Here is a 22,337-nt window from a genome sequence, read left to right on the forward strand (position 1 = left end):
AATGTTAAAACGAATAGAGTATTGAAGTAACTCTACAAGTTAAACATAATGAACAAAGTGACTAATTTATTCTAAACCGATCACAAGCTCTGGTAAATAATAAAAGCTTCTTATATATTAATATTAACATATGAAACCCAGCACATTATCCAAGTATGTTGCACCCCACAGTAAGGTCATGTAGAGTGTTAACAATAAGTAAAAGTGCTTTAAGGTTTAGTGAAGGATCTATTTGGCATGGCAGCAGAATGCTTTACTAGATTATACTCAATTAACAATCTTTAGAAATTTAGACTGTTGACATATTGACGATTCTAGCACTTAGTGTACTTTTCGAAAAGGTTTGCATCAAACCAGATGACCTATAATAAGTCTGTATTGTGTTTATACTGTTTCTCAACAGAAAGGGCTAACCTGTCCTGATGTTCTTCTCCAGCTTAACAGTGACTCTGCTACAGACGACACCGCATCCAACCATGTGGACTCCTTGCAGCAGTCTCAAGAATCATCCAGCAGTGCCCTGACAGAGGAGGCAACTGTCCTGCCCTCTCTACCTTCCCTTCCTCGACTGGATAGCCCCATTCTGGAGATGGCCCACTCAGACAGCAACAGCAGCCAGCTGCCTGAGGTGCGATCAATCGGGGGCAGCAATAAACTGTGGTGCTCTGGTGCTTTCTAGCTTCCCTTTTTCTTTCTGTTCAACCTTAATTTGCTTAAGCTGTACTTCTAGCTTGTCTGTCATTGAGACAGTGGATCAGCTACCTCCATGGAGGTTTGGATGGGTGTGAAAGTGCTGGTTCTTTAACCGTGTCTGCCTGCTGTCGGGTGAAGATATTGTGTGCTGCTTTTGCTGCTTCGGACTCCTTCTACCGTCACTTGCTTTGTTGCTTTGCTCTGGGTATAGATGCTGAAGGCTAGCTCTTGCTCCTTTTTATATGTGGTTAATATGTAAGTGGCGGGGCTTGTGTGATTTAGCGGGAGATAAAAACAAAAGCTCACCTCAGGCTGGCTGTCACTACTCACCTCCAATAACACAGCAGCTGACCATTCCAACTAAATCCTCCATTAAAAACTTGTGAAATGGACACCAGCTCCTTTATCTGCGGCAGAAGCATGTGTGAGTATAAGTCCATTACAAGTGGTGTGTTCACTTTAAAAATAGAGTTAAAGGTGCAGTAGGTAAGTCTTCTAAAACTACCTTTCTGTCATATTTGCTGAAACTGACCCTATGTTCCAGTAGAACTACATGAAGCAGGTCATTAAAAAAATAATCTGGCTCCTCTGGCTCCACCTACAGCCTGTGCAAAAATCCACCACTCCCTGTTCAGATGCACCACTCAGGGCCCGGGGGGCGTGGGGGGTGTCTAACTGCGTGTCAATCACTGCTCATGCACACGCATTCATTCTCCCTTGTGGGGGGAGGAGCATAGGAGACCGTTTTGGGCTTTAGCGGAAAGGGGGGGAGGGACTGAGAAGTTGTCGATGTTCAAATTTTTTGGCCAAGTCCTGGATCTTCACAATCCTACCTACAGCACCTTTAACTGATGACCAGTGGGGCTCTAGCCAATTAAACCCCTTCAATTTGCTACCATATTAACATGCCATAGCCTGTCTTGTGACGAGCAGCTTTGCTGTTTACTGCTACTAACGTTTATCACTTATACTAACAATGGTGAGTATATTTGCATTTGCACACAATGTGGGTATTGCAGAAGTTTAAGTCAAATGGCCCAATATTTTTAACTTTCAGTAGTCTTAGCTCATACATATTTATGTTAATGAGGTGTTCCTACAACTAAGTGATGATGCTTTATACACAGAACTGAATGCAAGTTTCTAGGATCTCGATCCAGCCAATGGTCTCAATATCATGCCAAGGACATCTCCCCCATCACAGCCCCAGCTCTTAGTGTAATGAGTCCTAGATAAAACCATCAATACTCTTACTCATTCCCTCCAGGATAGTTACGACCACTTCTAAAAGCTTTCTGTAATATAGCTGCTGCCTCTGTGATATACTGGCTGTCTGCCACACAGTTTTGTTAATGCATTAGACTTTTAAATAGAACAAAAAAACAAGGGAAGAAAAACAAATGCTCTTAATTAGAACCCTTTCTCTGAACCATCTGCCAAGATATCCCTCCTCCATGTACGTGCTTTACGGTACATCAATATGGTTACTTTGCATATGGAATTTATTTGGAGTTTCCAGTGTCTGAGTCAGACACTGTTTTTTGTGCTAAGTGTAATCAACTATAAATATATTAAGTTGTGGATTTTGAAACTGTTCTCTCACTTAGTGTGTGCCTACTGTTGATTAGTGTTTAGGGAATGTGTTATGTCACTAATACAGTTCATCATTAATATGTAGTTATAGAGTGCAGGTTATAAATCTGTCTATACAAATGTAACGTGTCGGAGCATATATAGTACATCTCATTTATCTGCTGTCCTGTCGTTTCACCATGATGCTACTGTTTTATTAGCATTGAGGTCAAGTTTTTAATGGTATTTCAGTGATGGATTGATATTGGCTTCTGTTTATTGATTCTTTTCTTTTTCTTTTATTTCTAAACTCGTAAAAAGTGCTGACTTTAAGTCCCTCTTGTTTAATGGAAACTAATGTGTGTTCTTAAGTATAGGCTATAGCAGTCTTAATCCAACGTATAATAGAGGCTTAGCAGTGAATCTGTGTTCTCGAAATAATATGAAGAGCTGCCGTTGTCTTAATAACCTGGCAATCCTCAATCAACGGTTGGAGGGGGGGAGAGAATTTTAATCTACAATGTGTTTTTATGTGGTATCATCTGCCAAACTGCGCCTGAGCCCCCCCTTCTGGTTTGTGTACAGGATGCTGTAAGCATGACTGCAGCGGACGAGATGAGCAGCAGTGTGAGTGAGGACACGGGGTTTTGCAGCGTTCCCCCTCTGCCCTCTGACCCATCAGAGCTGTGTGACCTCCCAGACTCGCAGGACCCTCACGATGCTCAGGAGACCCACGACCCTCAGGAAGACCTGGACCCAGCCCCCCCTCCCCCGCCGGCCATAGACACTCCACCGGGGTCTCTCTGTGAGGAAGAATCCCCAACAGTCCTGCCTATATCTCTGCCCCTGCCCATGCCACCAGAGACAAAGCCAGATCCAGACCCAGACCCAGACAGCACCTGTGGCTCTGGCTGGGAGGACGATGTGACACAGGCCCTGAAGGAGCTGGATGAGCGCTGTGAGGAGGAGGAGGCGGATTTCTCTGGCATGTCCAGGTAGGTGGATTGTTTTGGATCAAGACCATCATACATTATCATATCTGTAACCTAATTGACAAATAAATACTGGTCTATGGGTTTTTGATCACACTTTTAGACTGCTGAGACCCACCAAACACAGTTTATGTACTGCCAATCATAAATGGAACAGTTTTAAATGCATATGCTTAGGGCATACATCTTCAAAGAGTTACTTTTGTAAAACAATTTTAGATGCGGGGACAAATGTGTGGGGAAAAGATGTCGTTACAGACTAGAGCTACTAAAAAACCATGTACAGTGATGTAAAAGAGAATGCTGTAGTCCCAGCTTTTTTGGAACGAGTTGCAGGCATCAAATTCAAAATGAGTGAATATTTGAAAAAAAAAAAAAAAAACTATAAAGTTTATCAGTTTGAACATTACATATCTTGTCTTTGTAGTGTATTCAATTGAATATAGGTTGAAAAGGATTTGCAAATCATTGTATTCTGTTTTTATTTACATTTTACACAACGTCCCAACTTCATTGGAATTGGGGTTTGTAAGAAAGCAATTACGATGCAGTACAGCTTTCATTTCTTAATTTTTAATTATAGTGGCAAGCTTTTAAATTCTCATTTTTTATGTTTTCATTGTGATAAAAAGTGCTATCAGTTGGTAAAACAATAGTTTGGGTATGGCTGATTATGAATGCATATGCAGTGTGTGGCTAGACTAGCCTCTGTAAGATGAATACTTTTGAGATGGTCTGACGGGTAATTTCTTCCTGGCATGGCTACCATGTGAGCTGGAACTATGAAGGTGGGCCAGGGTAGGCTGCTGGCTCCAATCCACATTTAAACATTACCTCTTCAAGGTGGGCCAATTCTGGCTGGAAGACAGCTGTAAAGTCAGCGTTTAAACTACACTGAACAAATATGCAGACATGCTAACACTCTCACACACACACACACAGAGTCACTTAGCCTCTTACTAGCATACATCACTATATTGAAGGTCTTTCACTTAGCTTAGCCACGCATGATTGATTGGCAAGCGTGTCAGTGGGGTGCACTCTTAGTGATTGTCTGAAAACAGCGGGACACTAACCAGTTGAGTGTTTTTCTCTGTATGAGGATTTATGTATGTGGGAGAGAGCAAGACTAAAACAACTCGGCAACGTTGCACCACTGTAAGGTTGAGAGCTGGCTCTGTTTTGCAGACGTGTGTGTATGTGTCGGTTTGTGTAGAAGCCTAGCTCGTATAGAGCACTCTGCAGTCCTGTGTGGGATGGGAGTGCAGTGCGCTAGTGCTGTTAGCAGTTGCAGCACAGTCGAGCTGCAGACAAGGGGAGAGAGTAAGGGAACGAGAAAATAGAAGCAATAGTTGGGGTGAGGATGAGGACAGAGACTGTGTCCGCTACAGCGCTTGGCAGCGCAGGCTTTAGATACTTATATTCTGTCTGCTTCTTCAGGCTGTTTGGTCCTACAGGCCTGTGAGTATCTGTGTGTGTGTGTGTGTGTGTGTGTGTGTGTGTGTGTGTGTGTGGGAGAAAGATGGTTGGATCATGCTAAAATGCTAATAGCTCATATGTTATTGTGCTAGTGCACTGCAGTAGTTCAGAGCTCTCAATATATTGCGGCAAAATCTGCAGTGAGGGAGGCAGAGATGCAGCTATGTGAGGTTGTTTACTTGCAGCGAGTGAGGATGAGCGTGCGTGTGTGTGTGTTTACATTTGTCCTTCAGTAAAGACTGAGGGGAGTGTAGAACATGTCGGATTGTTGCTTATTGGCCCTCGTGTGTGTTTCAGTCAAGATGAAGGTGACGCAGACTGCTTCCCAGAGATTCAGGCCTCTCCGCCCCCTTCGCCCTTCCTCTCTGCTATCCTGGCAGCATTCCAGCCTGTTGCCTATGACAATGAGGAAGATGCTTGGCGTTGCCATGTCAACCAGATGTTGTCAGATACAGATGGTTCCTCTGCTGTTTACACGTTCCACGTGTTCTCCAGACTCTTTCAGGTAAATGCCTTTTTTCTTGGATAGTTAGCAGGGCTACACTTTATCTGTGGCATCTACGATCAGTTGTTTACTTGTGAGCATTCTTAGCAAGATTTTTTTATTTCCTTTTTTTATTTTTTTTATTCCACACCCTTGTTTAATACAGAGCATTCAGAGGAAATTTGGCTCCATTACGCATGGATCTGTACGCTTTCTCGGGGAAAGGCTCCAAAGAATGGGTAATCAGTTCCTCAGCTCCCTGGAAGTCATGACGTCTCACTCCCAATGCCCCACTGTGCTGCTGGATGCAGAGACGGTGAGGCTGTTCTGCATGGTTGTCTGAACTCATTTTGACAAAACTAATAAGAGCTAAAATACAATAATGTGGTTGCAGTAATGTACCTATTAATTTGAAGGAAAGAAATAGTGCTGCATGTTATGCCTACTCTTTAATAGGGTTGGGCATCGAGAACCTACTTGGAATCGTTTCAAAAATTATAATTCCATCGGAATCGTTTCTTTATTGGAATCGTTTAGAGGATTTGGTTTCAAATCCGATCATCGCCTCCCAATTTAATATGCGCAAGTTTTGGTTTCCGTAGCGACCAGGCGCTTGTTGTTTGCAGCCATAGAGCACAGTAAGCAGCGCTCTAATCTGGCTTTATTTTACGTTGAAAAAGCGGTAAAACTGCAAACCACCATTGAATCAAAATAAAACTTTCCTCTTATTTGTGAAAATAGACATGTGACCCGTTTCAACTCCACTCCTCAAAGAATCTGATCGAGAATCGATGAGAACCGGGATCAGAAGGAAGAATCACAATTCGAATCAGAATCGTTAAAATCAAAACGATGCCCAACCCTACTCCTTAATGTGTATGTGTGTCCTGCTGTAGATATTTTTCTGTCATGTACTGTTTATGTATTGGGTGGTGTTGTGGGTTAATGTATGTGGTGTCCTGTCTTGCTGTTGTAGCTGGTCTCTTGTGGACTGTTGGAGACTCTGAAGTTTAGTGTGCTGGAGTTGCAGGAACACCTGGACACCTACAACGCCAAGAGAGAGGCAGCAGAGCTTGTAAGTCACCACATATCTTCCACACTCATCTAATTTCCCATTGTGTGTGTGTGTGTGTGTGTGTGTGAGAGAGAGACTCTTAAGGAACTATCTCACAATTGCCTCTCATAAGAGAGATGGGTTAGGAAGTGTGTGTGTGTGTGTGTGTGTGTGTGTGAGAGAATTGCCCTTTATCCCTATGCCATCTCACCACGAAAATGCCAAGAGGACATTGAGACAAATAGCTGATGCTGTACGAGATAAGCCCCAGTTTGTCTCATCAGCAGGACAGACATTGAATCAGTATTGGGTATGAGTAGATTTAGCTGCCGTGAGTGTCTGCATCACTAGTTACATCCCCTGCTGAAGGGATAAAAATAACTCTGTGCTCCTAAATCAGTTATAGAAGGCCATGCCGAAGAAGCTGTGAGGGGTGGGAGGAGGAACGAAGGGGGAGGGGAATGAAGAGATGAGATTGCAGAGGGTTCTGGGATGCAGGGGAGCTAATTGAATGAGACGGCAATGGTCCCTGGAGGGCAAGATACTATCCTGTGCTCTGGAACAGGCCTCCTTTAATTGGCTAAGTACAACACTCTTATTAGATCTCCCCCTGACCAACCTTTATTATATATGTACACAAATGTAGATGCAGCCATCCAAGGGAGAAAAAAAGCTCTTATTTTGCCTCTGTTACAATATTCCTTTCCCTTCCCTAATCCTTATGTATTTTATGTCTCTCACCTATTCCTGTCCTCCCAACCCTGTAGTGGCTGGAGAACTGCAGGAAAACATTTGGGGACAAAGACAGCAGCCAACGACCCAATACTCATGCACAGGTAGGAATGAACACTTACATACTTGTTTGATGGCTGGGAATGTTACTTGTGATTTGTGTCGATCAATAGGACTTTTAGGAATCCAGTAAGTCGTTAAAGACTGCAACTTTATGATGAATGGATGGATTTTGTAACCAGTGAGGTATCTGCATTAAGACTTAAGAAATTAAATTGCATGTTTTTTGTCTGCTAAAGCATAGATGGGCTATCTGCTGTGTCAATCACCTGTCCTGTGTTCTCCTTTAAGAAAGAAATCACAAACCAAAAGGGAGAACTGTATTTTAATAATTTTTTGGTTTCATGATGATGATGATTTTTTTTTTACAGAAAATCAAATGGCTTCATTTTATATATAGTTGCATAAAGCAGTAACTTCAGGTTTCATCATCGGCAGAGCAGACGTTCACAATGAGCCAGACAGCAGCCTGCTACACAACACGAGAGCCACTGTCTGAACAACAACCACATTAGCTTTCTTGCTTAAATCTCCTTCTTATCTGACTCACAAACATGAACATGTGTCCTGTCCTGCACTGCTAACATCAGTTTGTTGGCTAGATAGCTGAAAGCTGCTCAGCAGCACATTAAACAGCATGTAAATGTACCTGCATGTCACCTCCGTCCATTTAGATGCTGGTATAGTCCTTACTCTTCAATGCCACTAACAACACACTGTCTGCCTATGACAGGGAATGTTGTGTACTTAGTCTCTCATTCCCCTGCCGGGGATCAGCTGCTGTCAATCAAATGCAAACACTAACATGCCCCTCCAGCCACTGAGAGGGAAAGGAGCTTTTCTAATCTTTTCCCAAAGACCTCGACAAATAGGGAGTGCTACTCTGGGTCAAGAAACTTGGTTTTGGTGATTTAAATAAAAAGTCAGGTGCTCTTAAAGGACAGATCCAAGTAGTCGAGTAAAAATAAAAACAAGGACTGTCCATCTTACTTTTAATGGAAGTCCATGGCATTGGTTGGCAGACGTAAAAGGCACCTGAGGCACTTTGATAATAAAAATTTTAAATTAATAATAAAAAAAAAAAGACATTATTTTTGACTACAAAAAGCAATGACTAAATGTAATTTCAGTTAGACTTTAAAGGATAATGTGGGATCTTGTTGTCTTTCATATACAGCAAATGTTGTACAATTCTTGTACTTAAGATTTGTGATACAATTTTGTGACAGATATTCACTTGGCATTCATATACACTCACCTAAAGGATTATTAGGAACACCTGTTAAATTTCTCGCTAATGCAATTATCTAATCAACCAATCACATGGCAAACTGAATGTCAGAATGGGAAAGAAAGGTGATCTAAGCAACTTTGAGTGTGGCATGGTTGTTGGTGCCAGACGGGCTGGTCTGAGTATTTCACAATCTGCTCAGTTACTGGGATTTTCACGCACAACCATTTCTAGGGTTTACAAAGAATGGTCTGAAAAAGGAAAAACATCCAGTATGCTGCAGTCCTGGGTGGCGAAAATGCCTTGCTGATGCTAGAGGTCAGAGGAGAATGGGCCGACTGATTCAAGCTGATAGAAGATCAATTTTGACTCAAATAACCACTCGCTACAACCGAGGTATGCAGCAAAGCATTTGTGAAGCCACAACACGCACAACCTTGAGGCAGATGGGCTACACCAGCAGAAGACCCCACCGGGTACCACTAATCTCCACTAAGAATAGGAAAATGAGGCTACAATTTGCACGAGCTCACATAAATTGGACAGTTGAAGACTGGAAAAATGCTGCCTGGTCTGATGAGTCCCGATTTCTGTTGAGACATTCAGATGGTAGAGTCCGAATTTGGCGTAAACAGAATGAGAACATGGATCCGTCGTGCCTGGTTACTACTGGGCAGGCTGGTGGTGGTGGTGTAATGATGTGGGGGATGCTATCCTATCAATATGGGCCAATGTTTCTAAAGAGTGCTTCCAGCACCTTGTTGAATCAATGCCACAACGAATTAAGGCAGTTCTGAAGGCGAAAGGGGGTCAAACACAGTATTAGTATGGTGTTCCTAGTAATCCTTTAGGTGCGTGTATATACAAACATATTTATCTCAAATAGAATTTACGACACAGACATACAGGTTTTTGCACTTTTAACTTGATTGTCCTCAGTTTCATGGAGATTTTGCATGGTCTTACCTCACATCCTACAGTTGTTGACATTTTGACTTGTAGCTTGAGCTTCTTACACACATCTGCCCACTTGATGCTCACAACTTCCCTCTTAAAACTGATGTGGTGTCTTCAGTCACAAAGGCGACACATTCAGAAGTATTTTACACCACTCTCCTTCTGTAGCTGCTATCATATCTTTTCTCAGCATACATGCTGTTATTCAGCCCTTCAGAATAAAGGTTTCTGTTACTGCTGAAGTGAGCTTATAGCTGTTTCGGCACTGAGCTCTCACTGACCTGTGTGAAGGGAAGATGATAAACCAACGCTCCTTGCATGTCAGGTCACTGTGTCTCAGCTGCCATGTTAAAGCTCACTAATTCTTGGTCTTTCTCTCCTTCTGTTTTGTTTGTTGTTTTTTGTGTGACCTGCTCACCTTCTTGCTTAGCAAATGGAAAATCTAGCAGTAAGTGGTTCTCATATTATAGACTCTTAATAATCATGACATCCGGACAAAACACTGACTCTCATCACTCCTCTCTCTCTCTCTCTCTCCCCCCCCCCCTCTCCCTCCATACCTGCGCTATTGGCAACCACACACTGCTCTGTCACCACCCCCACCCACCTCTGTATCTCTGTCTCTGTCTTGATTGGTCATGTAACCCAGCTCATCTCTCCCATCCACCCAATCATAATTTACTGTTATCCTGTATGGCAACATATGTTTGTTTTTGTTTTTTTCTGTTGCTACATCCAGCCTGGATAATCAATAATCAAACCGCTTCGTACTGCACACTGATTCTGTCTATAAATACGTGAAGATGTCTCAACAGTGTAGAGTTACTGATGATTTCAGAGGGGATACCTGCATTATCAATGGTAGAGGATGGGTGGAGAGATCATATTGTTGTCAGGATTAGATTACTTTCATTTTGCATGTGTATTGTTCCATTCCCATATCTGTTCTCTCTCCATGTTTTCCTGAATTAGGGTCTGAACTTTCAGTAATTAACCCACTCCTTCAGGTCATTCATCTAGTCAGCCATACTTGTGACAGTGGTCCGTAGGGAGTGTCACAGGAGGTGGTGATGGATAGTTTTCTAATTGAGATCTCATGACTAATTCTACTAGTGGTAGACTCACCTCTTGCTCCCTGGCCCAAACCGGATGGCACTTTGCTCTAGGCCATGTTAACCCTTTCATCTACTCCCACGTTTCTAACCCAGGATACCCATCCGTCTAATCATATGATCATCAGAGTACTTTAAGTGCAAGCTAGACCATTATGCCAGCATGTGACTCTTTTATGTTTCTGTCTCTGTAGGAGCTGGAGTTATGTCGCAGGCTCTATAAGTTGCACTTCCAGCTGCTGCTGCTCTTCCAGGCCTACTGTAAGCTCATCAGCAGGGTGGACGTCATCAAGAGAGAGGCAGAGGTGAGATGGAACCTATATTGAATTGGCATTTCCAGTTAATATTTATTCAATAGGTTTATTTTGCTGACCTCTCGCGAAGATTTTGCACATGCGTGATGTAATATGCAGTGCAATGAAATGAATGTGTTTATGTCTCTGTTTCTAAGGTGACCAACATGTCTGAAGAACTCTCTATCCTTGAGAGCTGTTTGAAGGAGGCAGAAACAGGAAATGATGCTCAGGAGGATGTGTGTATGTCAGACACTTCCCAGACCAACACAGAGACGGCCATCCAATCACTGGTTGAAACTCTGAGAGCAAGAGACTTCAGCTCAGCCCTCACACAGGTCAAAATCTTTAGGTAAGATGAGCAATATAATTCCACAACACAGACACAAACAGACTTGTTGTGCTAATAAGACAAGTCGATAAATTGATTAAGCCAACCAACCCAAAAAAAACCTAATCAAAGACAATTATTAGGTAAGGACTAATCATGTCAAGGAATCAAGTCATGGTGCCTAACGTTTGAATTTGCAATTTCATTAGAATCTAATGCATATCATTGCAGTTTGAATGCATTTGAGTTTTTATAGCTTTAATTGCTTAAACAATTAAATGTTAGACTAGTTGATAATGAAAATAATCGTGTTAGGTTCACACTGCCTTGTAGAGTTGAAAACGCTGCACTGCTTTTGAAGTCTTGACAAGCAGAAGTGCTAGCAGCACCCTTTAGATGTCACAGAGGTGCTTCGTGATTTCAATTTTTTTCAATTAAATGAATTAAAATGTCATGAGGCAACTCCATCATCAGCTGGTGTCAATCAGCCAAATAGCTAGCATGACTAATGTCATTGGCTAACTCAAGACAAAAACCTACTGTTCATTTCAGTCGCAGTGCTCCCAAGTCAGATGCACTTTATTGATATACTGTTAGGAAATGTTGGTATCAGTTGCACCTTTTCCAGTGAGTTTGACTGTTTTCCTTGAGATCCAAAATTCACAATGAAGTAGGTGTAATTCTGCTCTGACCTGGTTTTACCAAAAACAGCAATGGACGCTGGGCTGATCTAAAACAAGGCACATGGTGAACAAACGCTGAACAGAATGCTTCAAATGCAATAAAACCAATTGTGTTCATCCCACTGCTAGAAATGTCTTTTGTTCAAAGTTTTCTCTGCATGTGCTCACCCCCCCCCTTATCTACAGGTCTTTGTGGCCCAATGACATCTTTGGCAACGAGACAGACAATGCAGTCCAGACCCTTCTGCACATCTACTTCCGTCACCAGACGCTGGGCCAGACGGGTTGCCTGGCGGTGGTGGGCCCCAGCAGGGACCTGTCTCAGGCTAGCACCCGCCTCATGGAGCTCAACCTGCAGATCCACGAGGCTCTGAGTCAGGCGCAGGCCTGCCATCCCCTCACCACCATGGTTAGCACTGGACTGTGAACCTGTGGTACTGCAGGCTGCAAGCCTGGACTAGACTGGACAAATATACCCCCAACCCCCCCCCACCTTGCTCTACACAGACCTCACCTCAGCTGTAGAGAGAGGGTAGACAGTGAGGGGCTTTAGAGGAGGACGAGAGACTCCACCTATAAAGGGCTAAAGGATGTGTGGGAATAACTGTGACTCTTAATATATATTATTACATGTATGAATGCTTAAAGTGTTTTCTTTTCCCAGACTAAGCCAACTTGCAAAATTCAGTTGCAATAAGTCGTTTGGTGGTGTGTCTGGGAAAGAATAAGAGGACAGAGTGGGATGATTACTTTTTTTTTTGTTTTGTTTTTTGTTTTTGCTGGATTATACCGACCGGTGGCCTCCTCGGGTGGCCTGAGCCGGAAGAGGGTATTGAAGCATGTAAGACAGTCCAGAGGAGGTGTCGTATGTGTGAGGACACACCGTTACGATTCATAAGCAAACACAGAAAAATCTTGTTTAAAAAGTTTTCAAAAGCATGCTTGAAAGAGAAAAGCACTGCAAGAATATTTTTTTGAGAAATGTATTTTTTATTAGAGCTAACATCCTAGGTTGTAAATTTTAGGATATTTAACACGTAATTGTAACCTTGTCGGAGACGTTTGCCTTCAGGGAGTGTAAAAAGAGAAATATATATCTGTTTATTGATCTGCTTTGAGAGGAGAGTCCCCTTCAACAGATCTTCACGCAAAACTCACTCTTTAACCAAATAAGTAGCTGCCTTTAGAGACTCTTGACTGTGTGATATATATTGGATATTCTGGTATACACTCACACACAAATGCATATAATTGCACACATAAGTGCAGACTGGCTACAACTCATTATGGAAACATAACTTATTTTACTCTGTATATATTTTAGAAAATGTATAGTGTAAAACCAGTATTTTTCCCTTGTACTTTTGTGTAATGCACTGTTCATCCGAATAGGATGTATGTATAAAGCTAATGTGATGAGAGAAAGCCAAGACCAGATTTGAGTCATTAATGATCCGCTTCGCCTTCGTCATCCAATCACACAAACTCCAAAATTTCCCAAAGGCTGCCTTGGTTGTTGGTTGTGCCCTTGCTAAGTGGGTCAGGGCTTGTTTGGGACTAGCCACCTGCTGCCTTTGTGATGGCATGGGAGATCTAACGTAGCTTCCATCTCCTGTTGGACCACGCCAATCCAGCCAAGGCATATGCATTCCTTCTCTCCACTGTGATCTTTTTGTTAGCATAGCACCCCAGCAGCACAGGCTCTGCTTAAAGCCTCATAAAGGGGAGATAAGGTTGTTTTTTTTTTTTGTCCATGTGGGTTGATCACGTTGTAAAGCAGCGCTCATCCTCTTATACATTTCGACCCCGTTTTCAGATGGGAAATGGGCGTCACTGAAGCTGCGCCCTACTTGCTGCTGTGACTGCAGGACATTAACCATTATCTGAATGCTTTCTGGAAATCTTGTCATGGCACATTGTGTAACAGTCACTGTACTCATTCCTCAGAGAGCTTTTTTTCCTGCTTGTCTGGTACATTTGAATGCTGTTCTTAATTATTTAATGAATATTATTTACCTGGAAGATGTTTTAATGTAGAGGTGCATTATACATTTTTCTTGTTCACTCACATACCAGCCTTCTCTCTGGATAAATAAAAGCCTAATCATACAGTACAAGCTTTGTCTTGAAGTTATTGCAGTTGTGGAAACATGAATAAAACGTATAAAGTGTTTCATGAAAGTTTGGAAGTATTAGAGTACAACTAGAAAAAGCATTTCCTGCAGAAAATGCTTGTGAATGCTGAAAAGCTAAATTTCTAAAGCTAAACTGGATTGCTGGCATAATTGCGTAAGAAGGTGAAGTAGTGAGAATAGTTGGAAAAGTGTGAATGGTTTTAGGAAGTATGAATGTCATCAAAATGTTGAATAAAACCAGTAATGTATCAAACAAAAGTGGAATATTTTAATTTGTTGCTACACTGAATTGCTTGTTAAAATGTGTAAGAAGGTAAAGTTGTAGGGATAAGTCGAAATGGTTCTAATAAGTGTCTTAAAAAAGCTGAAAAATACTAATATGAAAGTTTTTGTAAAAGCTGATGCTAAACTGAAATAGGTTGGTCAAGTTAGGACATCGCAATCAGCTGTGTTAAATATTTTCAAAACAAGAAAATAATTTACAAGATGTATAAAACTAATGAATGAAAGATGTGGAACATTTTAAGGCTTGAATTAAGTATGGATCCGTAAATGAGACTTGATTAAGCATGGAAAGCAGCTGAAGCAGTATAAATATATAAAAAAATAAAGTGGGAAAGGGATGAATGATGCAAAATAAAGAGTAAGAAATGATAGGATGTTCTAGTATTTAGCTACAGCTTGGAGCTAAACGTTCTGAAGACAGTGGAGATGGTTGTGGACGTTTGGAAGGATGCAGCCCCACCCACCCCCATCATCCTGCTTCCTGGGCTCCATCATCTACCAGGACCTCAAGTGGGAGCTAAACATCAGCTCCCTCATCAAAAAAAAAGCCCAGCAGAGGATGTACTTCGTGCGTCAGCTGAAGAAGTTCAACCTGTCAAAGACTATGATGGTGCACTTCTATACTGCCAGCATCAAGTCCATCCTCACCTGCTCCATCACCATCTGGTATACTGCTGCCACTGCCAATGGCAGACTGCAGCGTATCATCCGCTCTGCTGAGAAGGTGATTGGCAGCAATCTGCCATCTCTCCAGGACCTGCACGCCTCCAGGACGCTGAGGCGGGCAGGAACGATTATAGCCGATACCTCTCACCTCGGACACAAACTGTTTGAACCCCTCCCCTCTGGCAGAAGGCTGCGGCCCATCAGGACCAAAACCTCACGCCACAAAAACGGTGTCTTCCGTAAGCCTCACCAACAAGGCCCCAGACCCCCACTGACATTGAACCTTAATCATACATCCTGTCCTCTGCACATTCTGTATATCATTTTTGATCTTTTTGCACATCCCTCTACATTTTTACATCCTGCACTAACCATACAGACACTTTTTTCCTTCTTAATGTTAAATAGTTATATTCGAAAAAAGTCAGTATAGCATCCTACCAAATAAAAGCCTAAAATGCCAAAACAAGTCCTAAAAAGTCACAGTATAGGATGTCGAAAAAAAAGTGATAAAGATATAGAAAAATAGTGATAGTAGAATATGTCGAAAATTGTCATAGTATATTGGATAAAAAAAAGGGATGAAATAGTCATAGCATAGTATGTCGGAAAAAAAGTCCTAAAAAAGCCGGTGTAGCATTAAATGTAGCAATAAAGGCCTAAAATGCCAAAACAATCTTAAAAAGTCATAGTACAGTATGTTGAAAAAAGTGATAAAGTAATAGTAAAGTATGTCGAAAATTGTCATCAAAAAGTCATAGTATAGTATATTAAAAAAAAGTTTAGTATGTCGAAAAAAGTCAGTATAGCATCCTATAAAATAAAGGCCTAAAATACCAAAACAAATCTTAAATAGTCATTGTATATTATGTTGAAAAAAGTTATAAAAAAAGTCATAGTATGTCCAAAAAAGTGGAAAAAGTTATAGTATAGTATGTCCAAAAAAGTCATTTAAAAGCCAGTATAGTAGGTTGAAAAAGCCATAAAAAGTCAGTAGATTTAGAAAAGTCATAGTATAGTATGTCAAAAAAATAAGTTTTATTATGGTATGTTGAAAAAAAGTCAGTATAGCATCCTGTCAAATAAAGGCCTAAAATGCCAAAAAAAAATCTTAAAAAGTCATATGTCAACAAAAAACTATGAATATTTATATTCATATATATCAAATATTCATAGTATAGTATGTTGAAAAAGTTCATTAAAAAAATCATAGTATAGTATGTTGAAAAATAGTCATAGTATAGTTTGTCGTATAGTGTGATGAAAATAGTCTTAATACCAAAAAGAAATCGTTGTCATAGTACATTATGTCGAAAAAGATAGTATAGCATGTTAAAAGAGTCAGTGTAGTATGTTGAAAAAGTAATAAAAAGGTCAGTATATTATTTAACAAAGGTCATAGTATAGTATGTTGAATAAAAGTGATAAGTCATAGTATGTCAAAGAAAGTCTGGAAGAACATAGTCCAAGAACAGCAAAGTCCACAAAAAGTTTAAGTCACACATAAAAAGCCTGAAAGAAGCACTTAAGTGATAAACTGTAAAAGATACCAAAAAGCTGAAAGGATGTGGGAGGAGGAGGAACATTTCAAAGTGGAAGAAGAGGATTTGAAGATTGCTCCATTGATCTGGTCGATGTAAAAAGCTGACACTAAAAGTAGCGTTATGTCATGTCACTCTTATGTACATACCTTCAAGTAAAGTGTAACCAAAAGTTGAATACAAGCACAAATGTCCTTCAAGAGCGGAACATTATTTGAATCGCTTTTGTATCTGAAAGTATTCCGAAGTAGGTGACCGAAACTTCTTCGGAAGAATCAGATAACCCGTCAGCACTCACACAGCTAGTAGTATTATAAGACACGGTCCTTACGCACAAGCAAAGCTAGCTTATGTATGCACATAGCATATGAACTGGAACACAATTAAACAACTCAGACTTATGGTACAAATGAATAAGCAAAAAAGCTGAGAAACTAATGCATCTAGTATTCACTTGGCCCTTACCACGGGCAGGTCAGTGTACAGGTGTCAGTCCTTCAGCTAAAGAACTTCAAACTCTGTACAAGCGGTCCTAAATCTCAACCCTTTTCCTCCGCCATTAATCCTCAACTACAGCAGCAGACAGTTGCTGAGGTTGAGGTCACTTGAAGCATTGATATTGTATTTTAGTTGTAAATTGAGGCAATTCACTACTACTTTTACCAATTTACTACTGACAAGACCTCAGTAGACCGTGGTTTGAGTGAAATGAATGAGACAGTACAGAGTGCAAGGTAGCCATTTATTACATTGTAAATTGTGTGGCGCTTACCATTAATTTCATCAACACAAAACAGGCATGAAATAAAGTTTTGAATCAAATATACATCCAAAATGCCATTCTTGCATCTGCAAATATTGTGGCACTGGGTTGAAGGTGCACCCCACAGGACATGTACTCTTGTTACAGGGCAAAGTTCAGCTGAGATGCTTCCTAGATGATGTATTTGAAGCTGAAAGTGCTTTCGCACGAGAGCCGCTTGCCTTTGCACCTGCCGCACAAGTCCTGTCTGTGGGGCCGCTTGGGGTCAACGTGGCGTTGTGTAATTGCACAGGAACAGCGTGCTTTGTTGCAAGTCTGGGGGGAATGAAAAGGCAGGCTTTGGTTAAGTCATGGCTCATGGGCCATTTTAATTTACAGAGCAAGTTTGAGAAGGGCTTACGTGACATGTGATGTCTTCAACACGGTATGGGTTGAAGTCCTTTTGGCATTTCCTACAGAACTGCTTGAAGTAAACCTGGAAGACAACATGAAACGTTACATGCCATGGCCTATTCAATTTTTTAAATACTGGCCACATATGATACAATCAAGTGGACAGATGTTTATTCTAAAGATGAATATTTCCCTATTGTATCCGTCCAGGCTTCAGATAAAATAGTAGTTGGCTCTTTACAGTGCTGACCCCTGATTTGGTGCAATTATTGGAAAATTACTTAACTGAATTTGGGTTGCTTTACACAGAAAAATACAGTCCTCACCTTGTTGGTGCCCTGAACGCACCAAACATAGGCACTCTCCCATCGCAGATTGCATTCTCTGCAGTGATAATATCCATACTTCTGTTCCAGAAACTGATGGATGAAAGGATAAAATCTTGTAAAACGATTTCAACTCAGTTCATCTTTGCAGTCTCATCTCAGTTTGGCTTATCTCACCCCCCCCAGCTTGCAGACATTTCAGCCAGATGTTGACCATTTGACTGATCATCAACATGATCCTAAATAAACGTAGCCTTGCTTTTTATTCTAAATTCTGATTTTAAAACTGTAAACCTACAAAAGGTCTTCTGGAGTTGGCAGTTAATTGGTGACCAATTTGAGGACATTATCCTAATTTTATTTGAAGGCAAGGATTCTATATCTGAATCAGAAGACCGTCTGTATCCCAATCCTTAACTCCTAAGGTTTCATTATTCACTGTGGCAGCTTCAGGGGCCCTGAACAACATCTGAGGAGTGAGTTCAAATTGAATTTAACCACATAACCATATAATACGGCATTAACTCCCATTTTAGGATGACATTTCCTTAACATTTTGACAGTTGAAAATAACCCAAATCTGGTCAACTTACTTTCTGGGAGACTAAAATTCATATGCCTTTTGTTATTTTGAAAACGCAGTTTCATTGCAGAAAGGGGCCATGCTGCCATTAGTGAGGACAAGGGATGGCAGTTAGAATGACATAACTAGCCAAAAGGCTAACTCTGGCTACTTTTACTATGGGCGGTGCATGAGCAGTAATGTTTGTTAAAACAAATGTGAATGTATTACAACTAAGCGAGCTAACGCAGAGAAGCGACAGAGTGTAAATCAGCATAAGGAGGAGAGTCATTTAGGCTCCTTTCCTCCAGCTTGAAGTAAGGGACCTGAGCACGTGATGCAACTCACCTGGAACCGCACGCGCGCCTTGTCCTTTGACCCCTCTGTAGTCTGCTGCACATCGTCACGCTTCACCTGTTTCTTGGACTTGGGCATTTTGCGCTGGTCTGGGAGCTTTGCGGTCTTTCCATTCTCACCAGCCTGGTTATCTTCGCTCTTCTTCCCGTCAAACTCAGGCGGCTCTCCGTTCTGCGACTCACCACAGGAGGCTTCCTTACTGTTATTGTTGTCATCGACCAGGAAGGAGGTAATGCTTCTGTAGGCAATAGGTGAATACAGGGCGAGGGTGCGGGGGTAATGTACAGCGACCTTAGGGCTGCCACTGATGTTGGGCGATGCGGGCTCCTGCTTTCCTTTGCGCCGGGAGTCCCGCTTCATGGCCAGTAGGGTCCGCGGGCCGATGGAGCATTGCACCGAGGCGTCCTTCTTCGGGTTGACCTGTACCGCTACATCCTTAGTGTTTGCCTTCCTGAGCCTCGGGGTGAGTTTGGGATTGATTTGAGACAAGATAGACTTCAGCTGGGCGCGCTGGTGGTTGTTGAATGCATCCGAAGTGTCCCCATAGTGGGCCAGGTAACTTTTATATTTCCACCCCGCGTCTTTAGGCCGGGGGTATCTGCCCGTGTAAGGGTTGTAAGATGAATAATAATAGCTGTCGACTGGCTCGTCACCATACGCTGCCATTTCTGTTCAACCAACCAAGGTCGGTAGGTGTAGCTATTTAAGTAGATTGGGCAACATGAGCTCTCCATTAGGTCTAATTAGGGTCAGGTGTGAGCCTGGAGGCATTTCCTCTCCCCAAAAACAGCAGACACGTGACGAAGGTATACAAGTTGTATTTGTTGTTTCTATACACATTTTATTTTGTTGATACATCAGTTGTTTATAATATACACAAATTGTACATTTTGTTCAGACTTAGTTCTGTCTATGGAGCACAGATACTAGATTGGCACTGCAATGAATAGCTGATATGTTTGTCTCTCTCTCTCTCTCTCTTTACACACACATTTATTTGTGAAACTAATTGCTGTTTTCTTTTTTTCTTTTCTTTGATGGTGTGGTTTACTGATTAATGTCACTTTCACAGATTGAAGTTAAGCATAGCTGATGAATGGCAGTTACCTATTAAACGCTTTATAGGTAACGCAGCAATGTTTTAAAATGTCATGTTTTTCCATCCCATGTTAGACATGGATGTCAAACAATGAATGAAGCTTATGTCACAAAGCACCCCTTTTTTCTTTTTCTTTTTACAGCAGTCAGGTCAGTGATACACATTCTGGATTTCCCTGCATAGTCATCCTGTTTTCCAAGTTTTTCTTTATGAATGATAGCAATCAAAATGAGGAATCCACTTGTATGGAAGTAATATTTACAATTTGCACATTAAACAGGAGTTGGATCAGGAGGACAGGGGTCCAACATGATGGTGTTTGGGTCACTCACTGTTACGGCACCATAAGAAGAGTCGATGTATTCTTCATCCTGAAACCTTTGATAAGTTATATCCGTGTCCTCGCTGTCCCCAGTGGGGTCTGGTTTGTGCAAGACCTTCTTCCTGTACATCCTGTAGGCCAGGATGAAAATGCCAGCCTCGGCTGCTTGGAACAGGGCGTACAGCAGAGGGAACATATACATCCCTCTCATCAGCTGAGGGGGGAAGGCCAGCTTCAGGATGGCAGTGCACAGCTGCACGTTCTGGCATCCCGTCTCCAGAGAGACTGACCTGCAGCTGTTGGGCGGCAGTTCAAAGAGCATGGCCAGGCCGTAGCCTGCAGCGTAGCCACACAGAGGCATCAGGACGGCCACCACATAGACCGAAGCCGGGATGGTGGACAGGAGCTCCGGCCCCAGCATCGCTCCAGTCAGGATGAACAGCATCACAAGGGTGACTAGCAGAGACCACAGGGATACCTGGAAAGACACAATGTTTCCGAATGAGGGGGATTTTCTGCATGACAGCTACCTTTTACATCCCAGAGGAGGAAGTCCTTTCTAGCTTTCTAGCTTGAGGTTCCTCTTACTTTTTTCCTGTTAAAGTTTTTTTTTAGTTTTCCCTAATGTGAGCTGAGAGTGTTGAGGGCTAAAGGGTGTCAAAATGTTCAACATTGCACCTTCTAGGGATTGTGAGTTATACAATTAAAATTGACTTTTTAAACACGGGTGGAGTCCGAATCAAGGCATCTCTGCTGCGAATGGCCAGTATAATTCACCTAACGTTACTGTCTGTTGTAACTGATGTGACCCTCCCTCATATGTGGATTTAATCAGAAATGGGAGGGAGGAGCTCTGTCTCTGATGTCACTGTCCCTGCTCTTAGCATCCCCCTCTACTTATGACAGGCGAGGGAAATTACGCACTGCGCTTTTGCGCAAAGGTGCTCCTTAACCGAAATACTCAGGTTCTAAATGGCACAAAATTAGAATTATTTAACTGATTCAGCTTATTATTTAGGTGGAAGGGTAACTTTGAGAAATCACTCATACATTACCTTTAAAACAATGTCGGCCACACGCGTGTATCGGTACCTCAGCATGACTCCCAAACCAATGGGGATGAGAGTGCTGCACAGAGTCAGGATGATGGCCCCGAAGGGCATGAGGTTGACCACAGGTGTGTTGATCCAGGCCCGGCTGTAGATCCACAGACACAGTGGCATCAGCACGAGCGCCAGCAGAGTGGAAGATATGGTCATGATGATGCTGGGGAGAGAATAGCGAAGACGCAGCGTTATAGCATGAATGTGGTCTTTGGTCACGGTGTTGAATCATTTTAGTTAAGTTTGACAAACATCTTATTGACTTTAGGGAAGCATGTAGCACTTTAGAGTCATGCGCAAACTTTGAGTCCCCGTTATTTCGGTGCGTAATTTGCAAAATAATACGCGCAAAACGTAGTTAAACTTTGTAAAGTTTAATTGTACATGCTTACTTGATAACTCACTAAAAATTGTTTTAGATGAGTACAGTTTATCTACCTTAGATTCATCTCTCCGTGCACCAGCAGACACATTATATTTGATAAGTTTCCTCCGGGGCAGCAGCCACAGAGTAGAACAGCCATCGCCGCCACATCATCCAGAGAGAAGGCTAAAGCCAAAAGAAAGGCCACCAAGGGCATGATAACAAACTGACACACCAGTGCCAGCAGCACACCGATGGGTCGGCGGATGTGCTGCCCAAGCTGGCTGATCTCCACCGTGCAGCCCAGCCCCAGCATAGTGAAGCAAAGAACAAGTCCCACAAACACATTGATTCCGTGACTGAGCGGGGAATCCCAAAAGGCAGGCATCAGGTGAGGGGATTCCGTCGGCGGAGCGGCCATAAACTCCGTTCCAGCGGCAGTCCTGAAGGTGCTGCCTTCAAGGAAGATGGCACTACCGGCCACTAATCCAGCCATGGCAGTGTCCTGTGGAAAATCCACAACTTGATCCAAAGTGTCCGACATAAGAAAGTCTATCAAGCCAGCATTCTGTGCGTCGCCACCCAACAGGCTGGAGTTCTCCATGGCGCAACAGGAGGACATAGGTTGGTTTTTGCCTGTAGGTGCTCGCGCGTAAAATTATTCCCCTAGTGGCGCACGGTCACTAATAAGAAACAGTGGAGGATCCAGTGGTCGGAGGATGTGATGGTGCCATGGCACTGATAGTCT

The 22,337-nt window shown here is 42.2% G+C and overlaps 3 protein-coding genes across 18 annotated transcripts in view; 1 reads left to right on the forward strand and 2 right to left on the reverse strand.

Annotated features, from left to right (window-relative positions):
* The window catches only part of fryl (furry homolog, like), a 56,664-nt gene extending 42,874 nt beyond the window's left edge, over positions 1-13,790 (forward strand). For 8 of the 16 annotated variants that reach the window (XM_078259733.1, XM_078259739.1, XM_078259738.1 and 5 more), the window contains 10 exons: positions 404-628; positions 2,851-3,260; positions 5,034-5,241; positions 5,387-5,536; positions 6,197-6,295; positions 7,042-7,110; positions 9,685-9,702; positions 10,561-10,671; positions 10,818-11,011; positions 11,860-13,790. In XM_078259733.1, coding sequence (XP_078115859.1) covers positions 404-628; positions 2,851-3,260; positions 5,034-5,241; positions 5,387-5,536; positions 6,197-6,295; positions 7,042-7,110; positions 9,685-9,702; positions 10,561-10,671; positions 10,818-11,011; positions 11,860-12,100 — 1,725 coding nt within the window. In that variant the 3' untranslated portion in view covers positions 12,101-13,790. The remainder of the gene's footprint in view (positions 1-403; positions 629-2,850; positions 3,261-5,033; positions 5,242-5,386; positions 5,537-6,196; positions 6,296-7,041; positions 7,111-9,684; positions 9,703-10,560; positions 10,672-10,817; positions 11,012-11,859) is intronic. The other 8 variants (XM_078259737.1, XM_078259743.1, XM_078259742.1 and 5 more) reach the window with 3 other exon arrangements.
* Positions 13,791-17,009: 3,219 nt separating this feature from the next.
* Positions 17,010-19,367, reverse strand: zar1 (zygote arrest 1). The gene is made up of 4 exons (XM_078258213.1): positions 18,693-19,367; positions 17,783-17,875; positions 17,464-17,538; positions 17,010-17,378 (listed from the first exon to the last, which is right to left on the reverse strand). Exons 1-4 carry the CDS (start codon positions 19,365-19,367, stop codon positions 17,235-17,237), a joined length of 987 nt encoding a protein of 328 aa, XP_078114339.1. The 3' UTR covers positions 17,010-17,234.
* A 624-nt stretch (positions 19,368-19,991) lies between these two features.
* Positions 19,992-22,283, reverse strand: slc10a4 (solute carrier family 10 member 4). The gene is made up of 3 exons (XM_078258214.1): positions 21,664-22,283; positions 21,178-21,388; positions 19,992-20,600 (listed from the first exon to the last, which is right to left on the reverse strand). Exons 1-3 carry the CDS (start codon positions 22,209-22,211, stop codon positions 20,073-20,075), a joined length of 1,287 nt encoding a protein of 428 aa, XP_078114340.1. The 5' UTR covers positions 22,212-22,283; the 3' UTR covers positions 19,992-20,072.
* Between the last annotated feature and the right edge of the window lie 54 nt (positions 22,284-22,337).

Source organism: Sander vitreus, chromosome 9 (assembly GCF_031162955.1).
Source record: "Sander vitreus isolate 19-12246 chromosome 9, sanVit1, whole genome shotgun sequence".
Taxonomy (NCBI): Eukaryota; Metazoa; Chordata; class Actinopteri; order Perciformes; family Percidae; genus Sander; species Sander vitreus.